The following is a 21,221-nucleotide window of genomic DNA, read 5'->3' on the forward strand; positions in this document are numbered from 1 at the left end:
TGAGCAATACAGAGTAGGATAAGGGTAGAAGTACACTTAATTATAACTGCAGTGGTAAAAGTCGTACAGTTTGAAGTAATAGGATTATGTGGAAGGGGTATTGTTCATTTCTTAGATCGAAAGATGTGATGCATTGTTCATGAATTCGGGTCTGCTGGGTTGGCTTTCCGGAAGAGTTGAGTCTTGAGGTCTTTTCAAAATAATAGATGGGTGTTCACAGTTCTAATGTTTCTAGGTAAAGCATTCCAGAGCTGGGTGCAAATGTAGGAAAAGCTGGATTCATATGGAGGGGCATAATCGAACGCGAACGCCCATCTCCATGGGCATCTATGTCCGAGAACGGGTATGTGAAGGAGTGGGGAGACCGTATTTTTGAAAAAAATGGGCGTCCATCTTTCGTTTCGAAAATACGGTTTGTACGGACCAAAATGCCATGGATTTAGTCGTTTGTGAGCTGGGCATTTGGTTTTTTTAGCGATAATGGAAAATAAAAACGCCCAGCTCAGAAACGTCCTAATCTAAGCCATTTGGTCGTGGGAGGGGCCAGGATTCGTAGTACACTCGCCCCCCTGACATGCCAGGACACCAACTGGACACCCTAGAGGTCAGTGCGGTGGACTTCAGAAAACGCTCCCACATGCATAGCTCCCTTACCACGGGTGCTGAGCCCCCAACCCCCTTCCCCCAAAACCCACTACCCACAAATGTACAACACTACCATAGCTCTTATGGGTGAATGGGGCACCTACATGTGGGTACAGTGGGTTTTGGAGGGCTCGCATTTACCAGCACAAGTGTTACAGGTAGGGGGGGATGGGCCTGGGTCCCGCCTGCCTTAAGTGCACTGCAGTACCCACTAAAAGTGCTCCAGGGACCTGCATACACGCAGGCCTCTAGGACTTGTTGCTGCTGTATAACCTTGGCACAGCAGTTGACACCTGAAGACTAATCTCTTTGAAAAAGTCCTTTATTTGAATAAACACCTTTACTCACAGTTAACTGCAGATCAGAGGTTGTGCCCCAGTGGCAAAGAGTCTTCCTGTTACTAAGATTAGCAGTAGGTCAGAGCTGGCAGAATGCTGTACAATGCCCTCTTTCAGCAACATTCAAGGGAAGAACTAAGTTCTGTAACGTGGCTAACACATGAAAGGGATCTAAAACTGTGTTACAAAAATGGCCACTACCTCATGGACTACCGGAAACAAAACAGGGGGAAAAGCACCATGGGAGTAGAGCCTACCAACTACCAACATCGTGAGCATTTAACACAAGCTAATGGAATCACGGAGCCCAATACCCTACACCCACCACAATGCATTGCTGATGTGACTCTGCAGTGCGTATAACAGAAAAGGTGTCACACTCACCCGAGAGCCACATCAGAACCAGGGAAAGGCTGTCAGAGGATAAAACACATTCTGCTGTCATGGAGGTGGGTATGGCTTTTGAGGCTGGCATAGAGGCTGGAAAAAAAAGTTTTTAAAGTGGGGGTTTTTTTGGTGGGAGGGGGTTAGTGACTACTGGGGGAGTCAGGGGAGGTGATCCCCGATTCCCTCCAGTGGTCATCTGGTCAGTTGGGGCACTTTTTTGGGACTTGGACCTGAAAAAAAGGGTCCAAATAAAGCGGACCAAATTCTCGTCTAAAACGCCCTACTTGTTTCGATTATCAGCTAAAGACGCCCATCTCTCCTCGGCCGATAACCACGCCCCAGTCCCACCTTCGCCACGCCTCCGACAAGCCCCCGTCAACTTTGTTCATTCCTGTGACGGAGTGCAGTTGAAGACGACCAAAATTGGCTTTCGATTATACCGATTTGGTCACACACGGGAAAAAGACGCCCATCTCCCGATTTGGGTCAAAATATGGGCGTCTTTCTCTTTCGAAAATAAGCTGGATGTTGATTTGTATTTTAGTCCTTTACAGTTTGGGTAATGCAGGTTTAGAAACGTTCTTGATGATTCGATGATGTTTCTAGTTGGTAAGTCGATAAGTTCGGTCATGTAGGTTGGGGCCAGACCATGGATTATTTTGTGGACCAGAGTGCAGATTTTGATGGCTATTCTTCCTTGATTGGTAGCCAGTGCAGTATTTCGTGTAGGGGTTTAGCACATCCTTCACTTGTGCTAGAATCATAACTCCCAGATATTTCAAGGCAAATTTAACCCACTTGAAAGGAAAAGTCTCTCCCTACCAGAGAGATTTACATTAAGTGCTTCAAGTGGAAGAGGGGTTGGTGGTTGAGAGGCTAGGATAGGGGAGGGCAGACTTATACGGAGTCTGTGCCAGAGCCGGTGATGGGAGGTGGGACTGTTGGTTGGGAGGCGGGAAATACTGCTGGACAGACTTATACGGTCTGTGCCCTGGAAAAGACAGGTACAAATCAAGGTAAGGTATACACATATGAGTTTATCGTGGGCAGACTAGATGGACCGTGCAGGTCTTTTTCTGCCGTCATCTACTATGTTACTATGTAGATTGATCTTAAATACTGATACTGCCCTATAGTCCCTTATCTCCTTAAGAGATTGGGGATAGAGACCAATGGATGCAATATTGTAAGAAACGCATCATCAGTGAAGAGGGGAAATCTTATGCTCTGCTTCTGCAGTATTAAGACCTGTAATTTCTGGGTCGGTCCGAATGCATTGAGCCAGTGGCTCCATAACAAGGGCAAACAATAAAGGATAGAGGAGACACCCCTGCTGGGTCCCCCTCTTTAGCACAATTGATTGTGAGTAGTCCCCATTAATCTTGATTGCCTCCCAAGGATTAGTATACAAGCTAACAATCCAATGAATAAATCTGGGACCCAACCCCACTTTCCCAAGTATACCCAACTTAAAAATCTAATTAACCCTATTGAATGCCTTCTCGGTATATGCCCAATAGCATAATCCTAATTCCCTTCTGTCAGGCTGCCCAAATTGAGTATAAAGCTATTTTAATATTATTTGCCCCTTGTCTCCCAGTGACAAACCCAGTCTGATCGGGATGAATGACTCCAGGCAACAAGGGAGCTAACCTACTTGCTAATAATTTAGCCAGAATCTTTACATAGAAATTTAACAAAAAGATGGGGTGATAGGAACCACAAAGGGCACTATCCCTCCCTGATTTACATAACATAGAAATCCCTGCCAGCTTCATCAAATGTGGAAGCTCCTCCTTTCTGTTCACCCCATTACAGGGCCGTGCCAACACAGTAAGCGCGGTAAGCGCCGCAGGGGGGCGCCTGCCTTTAAGGGCGCTGCGCCGTCGACCTGTATTTAAAAAAAACCTTACTCCTCCGCTCCATCCCCGATTCCCCAGCGCTTTAAATTTACCTAGCTCCGGCTCCGACGTCTGCGCAGCGTCAGTGAAAGCGCTGCCTGTCTGACGTCTCTCCACCAGCCTTCCCTTCGCTCGTTTGTTCCCTCTGTGTCCCGCCCTCAAGGAAATGATGTCAGAAGAAGGCGAGACACAGAGGGAACGGACGAGCAAAGGGTAGGCTGGTGGAGAGACATCAGACAGGCAGCGCTTTCACTGACGCTGCGCAGACGTCGGAGGCGGTGAGAGGTAAATGTAAAGCGCTGGGGAATCGGGGATGGAGCGGAGGAGGCTCAGGCCAAACCCAGCCATTTCCTCCATCGCACCCCAGACGGCAGCTTGGGGAAGCAGCGCTCGGCTCTTTGGCACCGCCCAGCTCTTCACATGCCTTGGAGCCAGGCAGGTCCGAGGGGGGAGGGCGCGCGCGCCAACTGATAGTCTGCAGGGGGGCGCCAGAGACCCTAGGCACGGCCCTGCCCCATTAAACACCTTGGTAAGCACAGGGATCAGCGGAGGCATAAAGATTTTATGGAACCCAGCTGAAAACCCGTCCATACCCAGGGCCTTTCCCACCAGCAGTGACTTATTAGTAGAATAAACCTCTTGGGGGATTATATAAGCTTCCAGTAGGTAAGGATGCGGTATTCTGACTAGTGATGTCACTGATACTCCCCAGGTTTTGTTTCTAGAAGCTTTTGGAAGCAGACCACCATATGTGTATGCATGTTGTCGTCCGCCATCATTGCACAGGACCAAGCAGTTATCGTCTTTCTGCAGAGCACAGAGTTTACTTCTTGCTAATATCCTCTCAGCTCCTGGGCTCTTTTCATTGTGGCAATCATGGTCCTTCTCTTCAAAAATATTTTTATTCTTGTAAGTGTTCACATGGGCCCAGTGCCTTCTCTCTCTCCCTTAGTGTCCCAGTTGGGTTTTTTGACACTTTTAAGTTTCCTTTTTGTTCCATTTCATATATTTTCCACTATTGATTTATTTTTCATATATAAACAAGTTGTTTAAGGTGAGGATATATTACTATTGCATTGCTTTTCTATCTTCATTGTTACCTAGAAATTGTAAAGTTTCCCACATTATACTTCTGAGCAATAATAACGGATATCATTGCAATTTGGGTGATATTTACATATGCACTAGCACAGATAAGCATGCCTTCTGACCTTTTATTGTCTGTCTTGCTTTTGTAAAGCAATGTTAGATCTTTCTTTTTGCAACTATAGAAGAATCAGTTGTCATTTTTACACTTTAGCAGGTCAGTAGATTTGTAACCAATTTATTTTTCTTCCTGAGTATACATATTTGATGATTTTGATTTGTTTTTCACTAATTGACATTCACACCTTGAATATTGACTTGCTTAATATCAATAATCAGTTGTTTCATTTTGTTCATTAATCGATTTTTAGTCTGTTGATTATCTTTTCAATATCATTGACCACTTGCTTGATTTTGTTTGTTAAACATTAATTTAAGAACATGTCTTACCACATTTTCATATTTGTATTTTATATAATATGATTTTTACTTTTTATGGTATATAGTTTGTATGTATACACATCTACTTTTGTCATTATTTTAATTAATTAATTGTTTGTATGTGTCCAATTTTAGATCCCTGAGGCAGACATATGCCAAAACATGGTCTTTTGTTGGGTCTTAGCTACTCATTCAATAAATACATCTTGTGACCTTCATAGTATATGAATGTCTGTTGGAAAATCCATTTATGACCCTACTGATCTCGAGTACCTCTAGAAATCAGTTCCTTACATCCTTTTATGTTAATTCCTGATGATTGATTGGTCCTCTTGTATATTGTCATCCACATTGAAAATTGCGGTGTATGCAGACTATAAGATTATTTTGTATTTATATCTGCCTAAGGGTGTCTCTAAAGTTTTGCCTGCTTCCAGAATATATTACACTAGGTCATGTGGTTTCAAATCAAGGAAGTTTGCTGTCTGGTGTGAGGGGAAGGCTTACTATTACTCAAATCTTCCATCAAACACCCCCCCCCCTCCCCTCCACAGTGTCATGGGATCTCAACATTGTCCTCACCCAGCTGAGAAAAGCTTCTTTTGACCCACTGCCACCTGTCATCAGAAGTACCTGACCCAGAAGGTCCTATTTTTGGTGAGCTCCAAGCTCTAGTAGCTGATCAACCTTACATAAAATTTCATCACAATAAAGTAGATCTGTGAACTCATCCCAAGTTCCTTCCTAAGGTAGTGTCAGAATTCCATCGTAACCAGTCAGACTTCATTTTCTTCTTTTTGTTTCTTTCTATTATCATCATTATTATTATGATTGTATTCTGCCATGTTGTAGTATTAGTATTAATAGCAGTATGTCAAGCTTTTATAGTAATAAATGAATGACTGTTTGGTGATAGACATTTGTTTTTCATCCAGGGTGAATCTGTCAGTGAAATTTCACCAGGCAAACAGCTTGATATAAACAGGTGTGAACTTTGCTGACATCCCTGTATGCTAGAAAGAAAGGGTAAATAGAAGAGATTAGTCAGGAAGCAGAAGCCTGGACCCAGAATATGCCAATAGGCCTGGCTGTGCTATACACTGTCTCTAATGAGCCTAGAGCAAGTGTGGTGAAATTAGAAAAAATAAATAATATTTCTCTCAAAATATTCTTCCTTTTTCTTTTTTAAGACTATGGAGCTTCAGCCCCCAAACTCTATAGTTGATGCGTACATCTTATTAAATTTGGGAGACTCTGTAACTACTGACCACATCTCTCCTGCTGGGAATATAGCTAGAAACAGTCCAGCGGCTCGCTATTTAACCAACAGAGGGTAAGTTACAGCTGAAAGTTTCTTTACCCCTAATCTGTTGCTTCTAAGCCTCTTTTTGTCATGTTCTGTGCTTTCTGTCACTTATTTCTATTCAAGTGAGTAGTGCACATACTTTTTTATTTTTTTTATTTTAATATTTTTTATTTACTTAAACTACGTAACAATATCATAGGTTGAAACAGACGTGCACAATGAGTACCGTAACTCTTCAGTACACTGCCTACAATAACACCAGAACCTAAACAGAAAGAAAACCGTCCTTCCCTCCCCCTAATTTTTTAAAATTTGTGTGGGTCTCCTTTACAACTCTGAATTTTATGTTTGAAGGCACTCAGGAAGTAGTAGTGCTGTTTATTCCAGTGGGAAAGTCCTTAAATACACACGTGACCATTGAGAGCCAATCAGTTTGCGAGCTACATCAGGGAAAGTTAAGTCCCACCCCTGTCGGTCAAACTAGCATTGTCCATTTAGTTTCAGCATTTAGTCCATATAGTAGTATGAAATTAAGATAATAGATCGAGCACTGAATCTATTATCCAGTGGGAAGGCAGCAGCAGGCATTGTGGTAGTTGCTCTAAGCACATGGATGGTAATTATATATTGCAGGTGCTAACATGTTGGGTTGGGATCAGTGTTCAGGGGATGGTTTCAGGCCTTTTATGCCTTATCAAAAACTTGTATCCTTATTAACGAGGGTAACTCAGGCCTGTTTGCTCTAACTAGGGGTATCCGTCAAGGGTGCCCCCTATCACCCATGTTATTTGTGAAGGTTATGGAGCCCTTTGCTGCCGTGGTGTGAGCTAATTCAGACATCAGGGGTGTGAGGGTGGGGGATAGTGAATATAAACTTGCTTTATTTGCTGATGATATATTATCATCTCTTACTAACCCTTTACCCCTACCCAATTTGTTGAAGGAAACTTCTGCCTATTCGGCAGTCTCAGGCTTTGGAGTAAATATAACTAAATCAGAGGGCGGTTTACTTGGATTATCTAAGAAGTGTTCAGCTGCCTAGTAGACCTCTTTTTCTTTCCGCTGGGTAACTAAGAGTATCCGCTACTTGGGGATTAATTTGACTAAGAACATTGATGACCCTTTCAAAGCAAATTACCCAGAGTTGATAAAATTGCTGTGTGGTGAAACTGTGGATTTCTGAGCCTATGAACTGTATTGTTTTGCTGATGACATGTTTTTCTCCTGGTTGTTTTGCTGCTATGTGTTTCTCCTAGTTGGCTAGCAGATGGCGATTGACTTTTTTTTATTTAAAGCTGTACCAGAAGTGACAGTTTTCTTTTTCCCGCCTAACTGTGAAGTAATTAGTCAGTCTCAGTTTGGAAGTAGAGGGAGAAAAGACCTCTCTGTTGAGACTCTGTTGTAACTGGTTGGCAGCTATATTTCCTGTACTTTCCAGGCACTATTCAGGTAGTGCGGCCTCCAGTAACCTAGAAATCACTGAGTATAATTTTAGAGCAGGAGACTTGCCCAGAGGCAGTTTTGACCCAATCAGTGGGAGGAGGGTGCTAGTGTAGAGCCCAAGCAGCAGGTGCAGGCAGAGCTGTGCTGGGGACAGATCCTCCATGTGGCCACAGGCATAGCTGCTTTCCCAGTGTCTGTCAGACAACTTACTGGTTGGGGGGAGGTTGAAGTTTTTTCATGAAAGGTGGTCCCTTCTAACCTCCAACCAGTGGGTTCTTCAAATAGGGCATATCCTAGCTGGACAATTTGCATCAGAAACCTCCAAATTGCCCACCGAAAACTCATTCCTTCAGCTCTCAGCACAAGCAGGTACTTGCAGAGAAATTCTCAGTCCTTCTGATGGCTCATGCAGTCAAGCCGGTTACACCAGGGGAGGAAGGGCGGCAATTCTATTTCAGGTACTTGTGCAAAAGAAGACGGGGGGGTGGGGGGATGTGTCCCATCCTAGACCTAAGTTCCTGAACAAATTCTTGGTCAAAGAAAAGTTCAGGATGGTTTCCCTGGGTACACTTCTCTGCATGATTCAGGAAAGCGATTGGCTATGCTCTCTGGACTTAAAGGACGCATATATACACATCCCAATGCTTCCAGCCCACCGGAAATATCTTCGATTTCGGTTGGGAACACAGCACTTCCAGTACTTCGAGTTGCCCTCTGGCATCGCGTCAGCTCCCAGGGTATTTACCAAATGTCTAGCAGTAGTTGCAGTGTTGATACGTGTGTCTGGGTGTCTATGAGGCTCATTTTCAAAGCACTTAGCCTCCCAAAGTTCCATAGAAACCTATGGAACTTAGCCTCCCAAAGTGCTTTGAAAATATGCCTCCATGTGTTCCCTTATCTCGACAACTGGCTGGTGAAGAGCACGTCGGAGGACAGTGCTCGGGAGTCCATGCGGAGGGCTATTCAGGTGCTGGAGCTACTAGAGTTCGTTTTAAATTACCCCAAGTCCCATCTACACCCTGCCCAGCAATTGGAGTTCATTGGAGCCCTGCTCGTTACGCAGAAGGTTCGAGCCTTCCTTCTGGGGCAGAGAGCGAACGCTCTAGTCGCACTGGCTTCTCAGGCTTGCACCTCTCAGCAGGTCACAGCTTGGCAGATGTTGATATTGTTGGGATACATGGCGTCCACAGTTTGTGATGCCCACGACATGTCTTCTCATGAGAATCAGTCAGTGAACCCTAGCTTCTCAGTAAATGTCAGGCTACTGGGAATCTGGAAGATGTCATCCGAGTGTCCTCGGATCTGACTCGCTCCCTGTTGTGGTGGATCATTTGATCCATTTTGACTCTGGGATTCCCATACCAAATTCCTCAGCCAGAGAAAGTGCTGACAACTGATGCATCTTGCCTTGGTTGGGGAGCCCAGGTAAACGGGTTTCACACTCAAAGTGCTTGGTCAGTCTCCTGGAGCTTCAGCTATTTGGAATGCTCTATGGGCTTTCAGAGATCAGCAGTCTCACCAAATTATACTCATTCAAATGGGCAATCAGGTTGCAAAGGTTACACCAACAAGCAAGGGGGCACCATATCACACCCACTGAGTTGGGAGGCGGTTCAGATGTGACGTTGGACTCTCCGGCATGGAATGTTTCTTTGCACCAGTTATCTGGCGGGCAAAAACAGCCTGGCCGACAGACTGAGCAGGGTCATACAACTGCGCAAGTGGTCTCTCAACAATGGTGTTGCCTGTGAGGTTTTCCAAGCATTGGGCACCCCCTCAGTGGATCTCTTTGCCACTCACATCAATCACAAGGTCCCTCAGTTCTGCTCCAGGCCCATAACAGACTAGCGCTGATGCCTTCCTCCTTCATTGGGGATCAGAACTTCTGTATTCATATCCTCCCATACCTCTTGTGGGGAAGACTTTGCTGAAACTCAAGCAAGACCGCAGGACCATTATCTTTACTGGCCTCAACAGATCTGGTTCCCTCTTCGTCTAAAGTTTATTCTCTGAGGAACCATGGAGATTGGAGTGTTTTCCAACCCTCATCATGGAGAACGAGTGGTCTGTTCTTCATCCCAAACCCTGTCTCTGGCGCTCATGGTCTGGATTTTGAGAGCCTAGAATTTATTTCCTTGGGTCTGCCAGAGGGTGTCTTGCAAGTTTCCAGGAAAGATTCCACCGAGAGGTGTTACTCTTTTAAATGGAGGAGGTTTGGTGTGAGGGCAAGGCCCTAGATCCCATTTGATGTCCTAAACACACCCTGCTTGAATACCTTCTGCACCTCTCCTCTGGTCTCAAAACCAACTCTGTAAGGGTTCACATCACCTCAGTGCGATTAGTGCTTACGATCACCATGTAGAGGGTAAGCCCATCTCTGGATAGCCTCTGGTTGTTCGCTTCATGAGAGGTTTGCTCTTGTCAGAGCCCCCTGTCAAACTTCCACATGGGACCTCAACGTCGTTCTCACCCAGCTGATGAAAACTCCTTTCAAGTCACTGGATTCCTGTCATCTGAAGTACTTGAACTGGGAGGTCATTTTCTTGGTGTCTGTTACTTCATCTTGCAGGGTCAGTGAGCTTCAGGCCTTAGTAGTGGATGCACCTTACACTAAGTTTCGTCACAACAGAGTAGTCCTCCGCACGCACCCTAAGTTCCTGCCGAAGGTGGTCTCTTGAGTTCCATCTGAACCAGTCGATTGTCTTGCCAACATTCGATCCCCAACCTCATGCCCATCCTGACAAGAATGCCTTACACACCTTGGACTGCAAGTGAGCATTGGTCTATTACATGGAGTGGACTAAGCCCCACAGACAATCCGCCCAACTTTTTGTTTCTTTTAATCCCAACAGGATGTGGGTCGCCATCGGGAAACACACAGTCTGTAATTGGCTGGCATAATGCACCTAGAAGGCAGCTGGGGAAGTGCTAGGCACCTGGAGCAAGGGCCCTGAGTGGATCGGGGTGGACCTGGGAGTCACCCTGGAGAAGACTGTGAGAATATGCAGATGGACTGCAAGTCCATCACAGTGCTTTGTCATAAGATCCGGACTGGGCAACACAGGATAGCGTTATCCATGTGTGAGAATATAAGGCCTGCTGCCCTCGGAGAATTCCTGCTACAGGTAAAGATCTTCACTTTTCCATGGGTAAAACGGGGCTTATCCACAGAAAAACTGTATAAAATTACCCCCTAAAGAGGTTAGGGCTCTTCAGCTCGGAAAAAAGACTGCTGAGAGGGGATATGATTGTGATTTATAAAATCCTGAGTGGTGTAGAACGAATAGAAGTGAATCAATTTTCACTCTTTCGAAAAGTACAAAGATCATGTGACACTCGATGAAATTACATGGAAATACTTGTAAAACAAATAGGAGGAAATAGGAGCTCTGGAACTCGTTGCCGGAGGATTTGGTAAAGGCGGTTAGCGTATCTGGGTTTAAAAAAGATTTGGACAAGTTGTTATTATTATTATTAACATTTATATAGCGCTACCAGACGGAATAGTCCATAGTCTGTTATTGAGATACGTAGCAACTTTCCATGCTACCAATCCCAAGAAGTGAATAGCAGTGATTGATTTTTAGTTATATGAGATGCAGAGCCCTACTGTTGTAGTTTTCTGCTAATTAGTATTATATCCAAACCAGAATGCCCAGCTCCTAACAAACTGAAGATTTGTCTTAGAGTACAATTATATTTAGTAGCACTATTGGCTCTATTGGATGCGCATGATACCACTACTGTGGCTTAGCTTATCGAGCCAAGCATTGCTTAGAGTGGGCATGTATTCGTCATCGATCCAAAATTTTAATCATTAAATCTTTGTAAGCCTCACAAAATAGTTTTCTATCAAACAAGCTTTTTTATCCAAAAATAGACTGCATCTTCATCTCCTGCGGAATTTGTAAAATGGCAGCGGCGTCTTAGCAGTTATATACACCTGTTTTATATACACCTCTTTTTTTAAAAAGGAGCACTAATCACACTCGAAGGACTGACGCCATCATCCAATCACATTACAGCAGTGTCATCCACTCGATTTCGCAATTCAATCCTCCGGGATTTACAGCCTTCAAGGAAAAAATTCCAATACTGCTCTCTGAAATTCAATAATTTTTCTATATTTCCTCCCTCCCACCCCACTGTAATACAATCTATAATTCTCCAATGAAATGATTTTGTAATATTACTTTTGTTATTTATTGTTGTACTGTATTATTTTATTATATTGGTATTTTTTGTATCCCACTTAGGCTATATAGTGGGTTACAAATAAAGTTTTAAAATCATTATATTTGGGTTTCTGCCAGGTATTTGTGACCTGGATTGTCCACTGCTGGAAGCAGGACACTGGGCTAGTTGGACCATTGGTCTGACCCAGTATGGCTATTCTTATATTCTTACAATATGGCTTTGTCTGCTACGTCAAAGGATTGGGTTATTTCATTGGAGACCGCTTTCTATGCCCCATATTATTTTCAGTCATTGCTGCATTTACCAAATGCTCACCTTCCATATTGCTTAGGTAGCAGTGTTATATTCTGACCCCCTAAGAGATACATGGAAGGTGTTGGTGCGGAGATTGGGAGGGGACATGTGGGGAAATCCATCTTTTCAACCAGGGCTAAACAATTTAGTATTTATCGAATGAGAAAGATGGGGGTTTATATCACTGGAGCACATACTCGCTCAGGAAGGGACGTTGATTCCCTGTGAGTCGATTCAACAGTGTATTGGCCTTAGATAGGGCAATAGATTTGCACATTGTCAAGTTAAACACGATGTGGGAACTTTAAAAGCTGGCTCAGAGATTTCTTCAGTAATATCTCTGATTTTGATATCTCTTATTTTTCTGGGTTTCATAAGGCTCTCTAGAAATTTGAGAAGGTTAAAGATATGGGGGGAGGGGTAAGAGAGCATTGGGAACGGGACTTAACAATGGAGCTGAAAGATTGGGATATGTTGGCTTCCGTAAAAAGGATTTACTACTACTACTACTACTATTTAGCATTTCTATAGCGCTACAAGGCATACACAGCGCTGCACAAACATAGAAGAAAGACAGTCCCTGCTCAAAGAGCTTACAATCTAATAGACAAAAAATAAATAAAGTAGGCAAATCAAATCAATTAATGTGAACGGGAAGGAAGAGAGGAGGGTAGGTGGAGGCGAGTGGTTACAAGTGGTTACGAGTCAAAAGCAATGTTAAAGAGGTGGGCTTTCAGTCTAGATTTAAAGGTGGCCAAGGATGGGGCAAGACGTAGGGGCTCAGGAAGTTTATTCCAGGCGTAGGGTGCAGCGAGACAGAAGGCGCATAGTCTGGAGTTGGCAGTAGTGGAGAAGGGAACAGATAAGAAGGATTTATCCATGGAGCGGAGTGCACGGGAAGGGGTGTAGGGAAGGACGAGTGTGGAGAGCAGTGCTTTTTTTGTAGAAAAAAAGGTGCCGGTACTCATTATGGGCGGGGTCACCACATATGGCTCCACCCCTATGTTAGCCACACCCACATTAACCACACCCCCTATACCAGCCATGGCGCATATAAACAGACATCATTGAAAATATTACAGTACTATAGGAGAAAAAAATAACGTGATTTGCTAAGTAGTAGTAGTAGTATACCCAGTGCAAAATAAGACAGCCAATGTAAATTCTCAAATTGGCCATATTACAAACACTAAAATGAAAATAAAATGATTTTTTTTCTACCTTTGTTGTCTGGTGACTGTTTTTCTTTCCATATTGGTCCCAGTCTGTGATTCTCCTTTCCTTTGTTTTCGCTTAACTCTTCTGTGCCATTTGTCATTTTTGTCTCCTTTTTCTTTGCTTTCTTCAATATTTTTCAGGCTCTCTCTCTGTCCAGATTTAATTCATTCTTACTATCCATTCTTTAATTTCCTTCATCTACCTGTGGCTTTTCATCTTTTCCTCACCCTTGTTCTCCCCATGCCCCTTCCTCTTATTCTCCAGTCTTTCTCTATTCCCCTTTTCCATCCAGCAGCTCTGCTTTCTCTCCCCATCCTTCCAGTGTCTCCCCTATTTCTTTCTGCATTCTTCCATCCAGCGTCTTCCCTCTTTCTTTCTTTCTGCATTCTTCCATCCAGCGTCTTCCCTCTTTCTCCCTATCCTTCCGTTTTCCCTCTCTCTCCCCATCCTTCCATCTGTTTTCCCTCTCTTTCCTCATCCTTCCATCTGTTTTTCCCTCTCTCCCCAATCCTTCCATCTGTGTTTTTCCCTCTCTCTCCCCATCCTTCCATCTGTTTTTCCCCTCTCCCCAATCCTTCCATCTGTTTTTCCCTCTTTCTCTCACTCCCCAATCCTTCCCTCTGTTGTTTTCCCTCTTTCTCTCTCTCCCCAATCCTTCCATCTGTTTTTCTCCTCTCTCCCCAATCCTTCCATCTGTTTTTCCCTCTCTCTCCCCATCCTTCCATCTGTTTTCCCTCTCTCTCCCCAATCCTTCCCTCTGTTGTTTTCCCTCTCTCTCTTTCTCTCTCTCCCCCAATCCTTCCCTCTGTTGTTTTCCCTCTCTCTTTCTCTCTCTCCCCAATGCTTCCCTCTGTTGTTTTTCCTCTTTCTCTTTCTCCCCAATGCTTCCCTCTGTTGTTTTCCCTCTTTCTCTTTCTCCCCAATGCTTCCCTCTGTTGTTTTCCCTCTTTCTCTTTCTCCCCAATCCTTCCATCTGTTTTTCCCTCTTTCTCTCACTCCCCAATCCTTCCCTCTGTTGTTTTCCCTCTTTCTCTCTCTCCCCAGTCCTTCCCTTTGTTGTTTTCCCTCTTTCTCTCTCTCCCCAATCCTTCCATCTGTTTTTCTCCTCTCTCCCCAATCCTTCCATCTGTTTTTCCCTCTCTCTCCCCATCCTTCCATCTGTTTTTCCCTCTGTTTTTCTCCTCTCACCCCAATCCTTCCATCTGTTTTTCCCTCTCTCTCCCCATCCTTCCATCTGTTTTCCCTCTCTCTCCCCAATCCTTCCCTCTGTTGTTTTCCCTCTCTCTCTTTCTCTCTCTCCCCCAATCCTTCCCTCTGTTGTTTTCCCTCTCTCTTTCTCTCTCCCCCCAATCCTTCCCTCTGTTGTTTTCCCTCTCTCTCTCTCTCTCTCTCTCTCCCCAATCCTTCCCTCTGTTGTTTTCCCTCTCTCTCTTTCTCTCTCTCCCCCAATCCTTCCCTCTGTTGTTTTCCCTCTTTCTCTTTCTCCCCAATGCTTCCCTCTGTTGTTTTCCCTCTTTCTCTCTCTCCCCATCCTTCCATCTGTTTTTCCCTCTCTCTCCCCATCCTTCCATCTGTTTTCCCCTCTCTCCCCAATCCTTCCCTCTGTTGGTTTCCCTCTCCCTGCCACGTTTCCCGCGGCACCAGCCCCCAGCGGCCGCTACACAAAGAAAAAGATTTAAAAAAAACTTCAAACCTGGCTGAAACGCAGCACCCTGGCACTGTAGACAGCCATTAGGCATTGGCTGTTGCCCCACAGCCGCTCCTCCTCTTGCCTCTACGTCACTGCCCCTGGAGGAAGACCCCGGAGGAGCGCAGTGACGTAAGGCAAGAGGAGGAGCGGCTGCGGGGCAACAGCCAATGCCTAATGGCTGTCTACAGTGCCAGGGTGCTGCGTTTCAGCCAGGTTTGAAGTTTTTGTTTAATCTTTTTCTTTGTGTAGCGGCCGCTGCTGCTCAACAGGAGAAGCAGCAGCAGCCGGAAATGGGGGCTGGCACTGCGTCCGTCACGGGGCGGGGGGAGCAAAAAAAAAAAGGTGCCGGTACGCCGTACCGTTGCGTACCGGCACAAAAAAAGCACTGGTGGAGAGATACTGGGGAGCAGCAGAGTGAATACATTTATAGGTTAGTAGAAGAAGTTTGAACAGGATGCGAAAACGGATAGGGAGCCAGTGAAGCGACTTGAGGAGAGGGGTAGTATGAGTAAAGCGACCCTGGCGGAAGATGAGACGGGCAGCAGAGTTTTGAACCGACTGGAGAGGGGAGAGGTGACTAAGTGGGAGGCCAGCAAGAAGCAGATTGCAGTAGTCTAAACGAGAGGTGACAAGGGTGTGGATGAGGGTTTTGATAGAGTGCTCGGAAAGAAAGGGGCGGATTTTACGGATGTTGTAAAGAAAGAAACGACAGATTTCCCACCTAATTCTTAGCACAGACCTCAGGGAATGTTATTTTAAGGTATTACATAGGGCGTACTTACGCAGTACAGTTATATAAAGTGGGTAGTTTGGAATCTCCTCTTTATATTAAATGTCAGAGAGATAATAATACTTTTATCCATTCTTTGTGTGGATGTTTGTTGATCAAATGATTCTGGTCTACCATAGTTCATTACCTGGGTGCCATACTGGGATATCCGATTCAGGGCTTAGTGGATTATTTATTGGACAAGCCTGGGGCCCTTCAGGGACCAAATAAAGGGGGGACAATCCTGTTTCATAAGGTGTGTCTCGAACGCAAATGGATTTTGCAGTCTTGGATGTCTTCAGATTCCCCATCTTATTGGAAGTGGAGAAAACAAATTCAGAGTGTCTTTTACAAAGGAGTGGTAGCGTTTTTAGTGTGCACTAAATGCTAGAGACGCCCACAGAAATATATGGGCATCTCTAGTGTTTAGCGCATGCTTATTTTTAGTGCTCCTTAGTAAAAGGACCCTCATTTATTAGCTACTTGGAAGGTGTGGGATGTCAGGAGCCTTCCATGGTGGAGGAAACATTTTCTTCTGGTGTGGGATGCCATTGAGTTGGCGGTAAGGGCTCCTGTGGTAATCCAGCGGTAACCGGGTAGCATGCTGCGCTGCCTGATTACCACCGGATAATCCCCTGTGGAAATATTTTTTGAATATTTCTGCTAGCACTGGAAATGCCACATGCTGGGGGTGGAACTACCGCCGGCGCCAGTGTTAGACCGGCGGTAGCTCCAGGTTGGCGTGCATTAAGCCCATGGTTGGCTTACTCCTGCTTAGTAAAAGGGCCTTAGTTTGTGAGCCCTTTGAGTACCTGAATGTAATTCATCTTGAACTGTTACTGTAAAGATATGTGCTAAATCCTAGATCTTGGTGAGGCCTACTCAAGATTACATATTAATAGTGGTAGAAGATGAACCATTCTGTCGTTAAGTCTTACTGTAGTGAGAGATATCGGCACCAGTAATTGATGATAATTCACAGGACAAAGGAAAATGGCTTTGAGTGTAAAATTTGTCAAACTAACACTAATGCAGAGACCAGTTATTTTGCCAGAGACACCACACACAAAGAAATGCACAAAAATAAACACTATGAAATACTAAGGAAATCCAGTACTCTGGTTGCAGATTGTTCACTAATTTCTAGTGCGCGTTATGTCTGTGATAAGAGGGTTTAAATTGCTCAATATACAAGTAACATTCCTTTCTAAATAGTGGGGAGGAGGGGTGAGAAAGATTACATTAAATTGAATAATCGTAATTTGTTTTACATTGTTTATATAACGGGGTAAACAAAAAATACTTTTTCTTTTCAGCTTGACGCCCAGGGAGTTTAATTCCTATGGCTCACGCAGGGGTAATGATGATGTCATGGCGAGAGGAACATTTGCAAACATCCGTTTGTTCAACAAATTCCTAAATAAACAGGCACCACAGACCATACATTTTCCTTCAGATGAAACGGTGAGGAACCTACAGTTTTGTTACTTTTGATGTTTGCTTACGCAGTTAAAGAATTGTGTTATTTTACTTGCTGAGGGTTGTCTGTCCTCGTTTTCCATAATAAAGCAGAAGTCAGGCTGGCTGTGAAAGTGGAGGCCAGGGTGAAACACTGCAAAGACTAGCTGTTGGAAGCATTATAGAGCAGTGGCGTAGCCAGACTGCCAATTTTGGATGGGCCTGAACCCAAAGTGGGTGGGCACAAAATTTTCTCTCTACCCCCCTCCCCCAGCAAAATTTAGTCACGCTAATCAGATGCATTTGTCACACAGGGTAAAGTGCTGCTTTTCAGTGCATCAGATTTCAGAAAATTTATTTAATAGCCTAACACCCTTTTCAGTGAGCTTTCAGAGGCCAAAACCTCCTGCCTCAGGTCAGTATAATGCTGTTACGGTATCCTCGCCTGACCTAAGGAAGGAAGTATTGGTCTCTGAAACTTCATTAACACAGGTACCATATTACTTTATCCTAAATTAAAAATAAAATTATTTTCTTTACCTTTCTTGTATGGCCATTTACTTTTTCTCATTGTGTCGCTCCCAGTCTCTAGATTCTGCTTTCCTTCGTTTTCGCTTAACTCTTCTGCCACGGTTTCCTGGCCATTTCTCATTTTTCTCTCCTTTTTCTTTGCTTTCTTCAATATTTTTCTGCCTCTCTCTCTCTCTGTCCTGATTTAATTCATTCTTACTATCCATTCTTTAATTTCCTTCATCTACTTATGGCTTTTCATCTTTTTCTCACCCTTGTTCTCCCCATGCCCCTTCCTCTTATTCTCCAGTCTTTCACTACTCTCCTTTTCCATCCAGCAGCTCTCTTCTTTCTCTCCCCATCCTTCCAGTCTCCCCTCTGTCTCCCCATCCTTCCAGTAGTCTCCCCTCTTTCTTTCTGCATCCTTCCGTCCAGTGTCACCTCTTTCTCCCTACCCTTCCATCCAGCGTCTTCCCTCTTTCTCTTCCCATCCTTCCATCCATCTATCCTCTCTCCTGATCCTTCCATCTAATGTCTCTCTCCCTCTTTCTAACCAGTGTCTCTGTATCACTCTACCCTTTTCTGTTGTGTCCCTTCTCTTTCCACATCCTTCCAGTCTCTCACCTTTCTCTGCATCCTTCCAGTCTCTCCCCTTTCTCTCCCCATCCTTCCATCCAGAGTCTCTCTCCCCATCCATCCGTTTTCCCTCTTTCTCTCCCCATCCTTCCATCTGTTTTCTATCTTTTCTCCCCATCCTTCCATGTTTTCCCTCTTTCTCCCCATCCTTCCATGTTTTCCCTCATTCTCTGCCATCCTTCCATCTGTTTTCCCTCTTTTCTCCCCATCCTTCCAAGTTTTCCCTCTTTCTCCTCATCCTTCCATGTTTTCCCTCATTCTCTGCCATCCTTCCATCTGTTTTCCCTCTTTCTCCCCATCCTTCCATGTTTCCCTCTTTCTCCCCATCCTTCCATGTTTTCCCTCATTCTCTGCCATCCTTCCATCTGTTTTCCCTCTTTTCTCCCCATCCTTCCATGTTTTCCCTCTTTCTCCCCATCCTTCCATGTTTTCCTTCATTCTCTGCCATCCTTCCATCTGTTTTCCCTCTTTCTCCCCATCCTTCCATGTTTCCCTCTTTCTCCCCATCCTTCCATGTTTTCCCTCATTCTCTGCCATCCTTCCATCTGTTTTCCCTCTTTTCTCCCCATCCTTCCATGTTTTCCCTCTTTCTCCCCATCCTTCCATCTGTTTTCCCTCTTTTTCTCCCCATCCTTCCATGTTTTCCCTCTTTTCTTCGACGAGGCCCGCCCTGCATGCCAGCGCCAGCCCCCATTGCCGGCCACTGCTGCTTTTCCTGTTGAGCAGCAGGGCCGGCGCTACAAAAAAGAAGAAGGGCTAACGGCGCTAAGGACGAGAAATGTTTAAAAAAAAAAAAAAGCGCAGCACCGGCAGGCACTGTCTCGGCAGCCTTGAGGCATTGGCTGCTGAGGCATTGGCTGCTGGCTCGCAGGCTTCTCCCGGCTGCGGGAGGAGCCTGCGAGCCAGCAGCCAATGCCTCAGCAGCCAATGCCTTAAGGCTGCCGAGACAGTGCCTGCCGGTGCCGCGCTGTTTTTTTTTTTTTTTTTTTAAACATTTCTCGTCCTTAGCGCCGTTAGCGCTTCTTCTTTTTGTAGCGCTGGCCCTGCTGCTCAACAGGAAAAGCAGCAGTGGCCGGCAATGGGTGCTGGGCTGGCGCTGGGCGGGCCTGGGCTGAAATTGGGTGGGCCTGGGCCCACCCAGGCCCACCCGTAGCTACGCCCCTGTTATAGAGAAGGAACATTAATTAGATGTGGTAAAAATGAACAGCCTGATGAACAGTAATTTTAGCACTAACTTGGTGAATTTGTTTTAGTTTTTTATTTTCATTTGAGTAACGGGATCCTTTTACAAAGGTACAGTAAAAAATGGCCTTAGTGTGCTCTTAGATGCTGTTTTTACCGCAGCTATAAAAAGGCCTATTTTCCATTTTTTGTATTGATGGCCACGCACTACTGTGCCATTAGCACCAGGCCATTTTTAAAAAATTACCGTGTGAACACATTGTCACCTATTTTGTAGGCGATGAGGGCTCACACGGGTATCCATGTGTTAATTAGTGCACAGTAATGTGGATGCACTAACTGGTTTAACGCAGGAACACCCACTCTCCGTCCTTGACACTCCCCCCTCAAGAAAAAATTTAGCATGTGGTTCATGTGCACACATTTCAAAGTTGCCACAGGACACCTGAGTGCATCTCGTATTCCATTTTTTGCTGCATTAGGCGCATATTATTAATTTATTAAGGTTTATTTACCACCCTTTTGAAGAAATTCACTCAAAACAGAATAAATCAAGCATAGCAATAGATATTTACAGCAGTAGGAAAATATTCAAACTACAATACAAGGTGTGGCATAGTATGCTACATTAGTGTCAACACAATACAAATAAAATATTTTAATAGACAGCATAGTGTGTAAGAAAAGATGGGACATATAGATAGGAGTTAGAAAATAAGGGGACTAATTTAAAGAAAGTTGTTCATAAAGTTGGAAAGGTGCTTGAATATTATCTCAGGGTAGGAATGGATAAGCAAGTCCTGCTACATTATATGCAGCCAGTGTTACTCCTTGTGCCTGGTTAAATCGCTTTGAATGTTGACCCCTCAGTATTTAGATCCCCTCCTCCACCATCCCTTCCTTACTGAGTGGATGAATTCTGTCCAAGTATAAATGGTTGCTGGCACAGAATTTAGTCATATAAAATGAGGCAGGGCTGGAGTGCTCCTGGATCCCAGCTAAATTTTATCTGGTCAGCACTGATATCCACTTAATTTTATCTAGTCAGCAGTGAATAAGTTTGGTCAGTGAAAAGCTTTCCTAAAGTTATCTGTGGCAGACTTACCCAGATAACTTTATCCAGATATTCAGTAGGACCTTTCTGGATAACATTCCCACTCGCTGGCTCATGGAATATATAATGAAATAAAAGAAGGGTTTTTTCATCTACTTAGTACAGTAGTATAGCTAGAAGGCATTTGTTGATTGGGCCAGTAGGTAAGTTGGATGGGCAGGTATTTCCTCCCCCCCCCCCCCCCAACTCCTCATCCCTCTCTAACTACCTTGCTCCCCTTCTGTCCCCTAAACTTAAAAATTAAATACCTACTAAATACCTTACCCATAACTACAGCCACACTAGGACAGACCAAAGGTCCATCAAGCCCAGCATCCTGTTTCCAACAGTGGCCAATCCAGGTCACAAATACCTGGCAAGATCCCAAAAAAGTCCAATACATTTTATGCTGCTTATCCCAGAAATAAGCAGTGGATTTTCCCCAAGTCAATTTAATAATGGTTTATGGACTTTTCCTTTAGGAAAAGCTACTTTGTAGCTTCATTGAATGCCTCCTAGTCCTAGTATTTTCGGAAAGAGTAAACAAACAATTCACATCTACCCATTCCCCTCCGCTCATTATTTTATAGACCTCTATCATATCTCCCCTCAGCCGTCTTTTCTTCA

General features: G+C 44.5%; 1 protein-coding gene across 2 annotated transcripts in view; it reads left to right on the forward strand.

The window, feature by feature from the left end:
- ACO1 (aconitase 1) overlaps positions 1–21,221 on the forward strand; it is a 241,233-nt gene that overhangs the window by 199,209 nt on the left and 20,803 nt on the right. For both annotated transcript variants that reach the window (XM_030194231.1, XM_030194230.1), the window contains exons 17-18: positions 5,989–6,131; positions 17,032–17,179. In XM_030194231.1, the coding sequence (XP_030050091.1) occupies positions 5,989–6,131; positions 17,032–17,179 (291 nt within the window). The remainder of the gene's footprint in view (positions 1–5,988; positions 6,132–17,031; positions 17,180–21,221) is intronic.

This window comes from Microcaecilia unicolor, chromosome 2, assembly GCF_901765095.1.
Source record: "Microcaecilia unicolor chromosome 2, aMicUni1.1, whole genome shotgun sequence".
In the NCBI taxonomy this organism is placed as follows: Eukaryota; Metazoa; Chordata; class Amphibia; order Gymnophiona; family Siphonopidae; genus Microcaecilia; species Microcaecilia unicolor.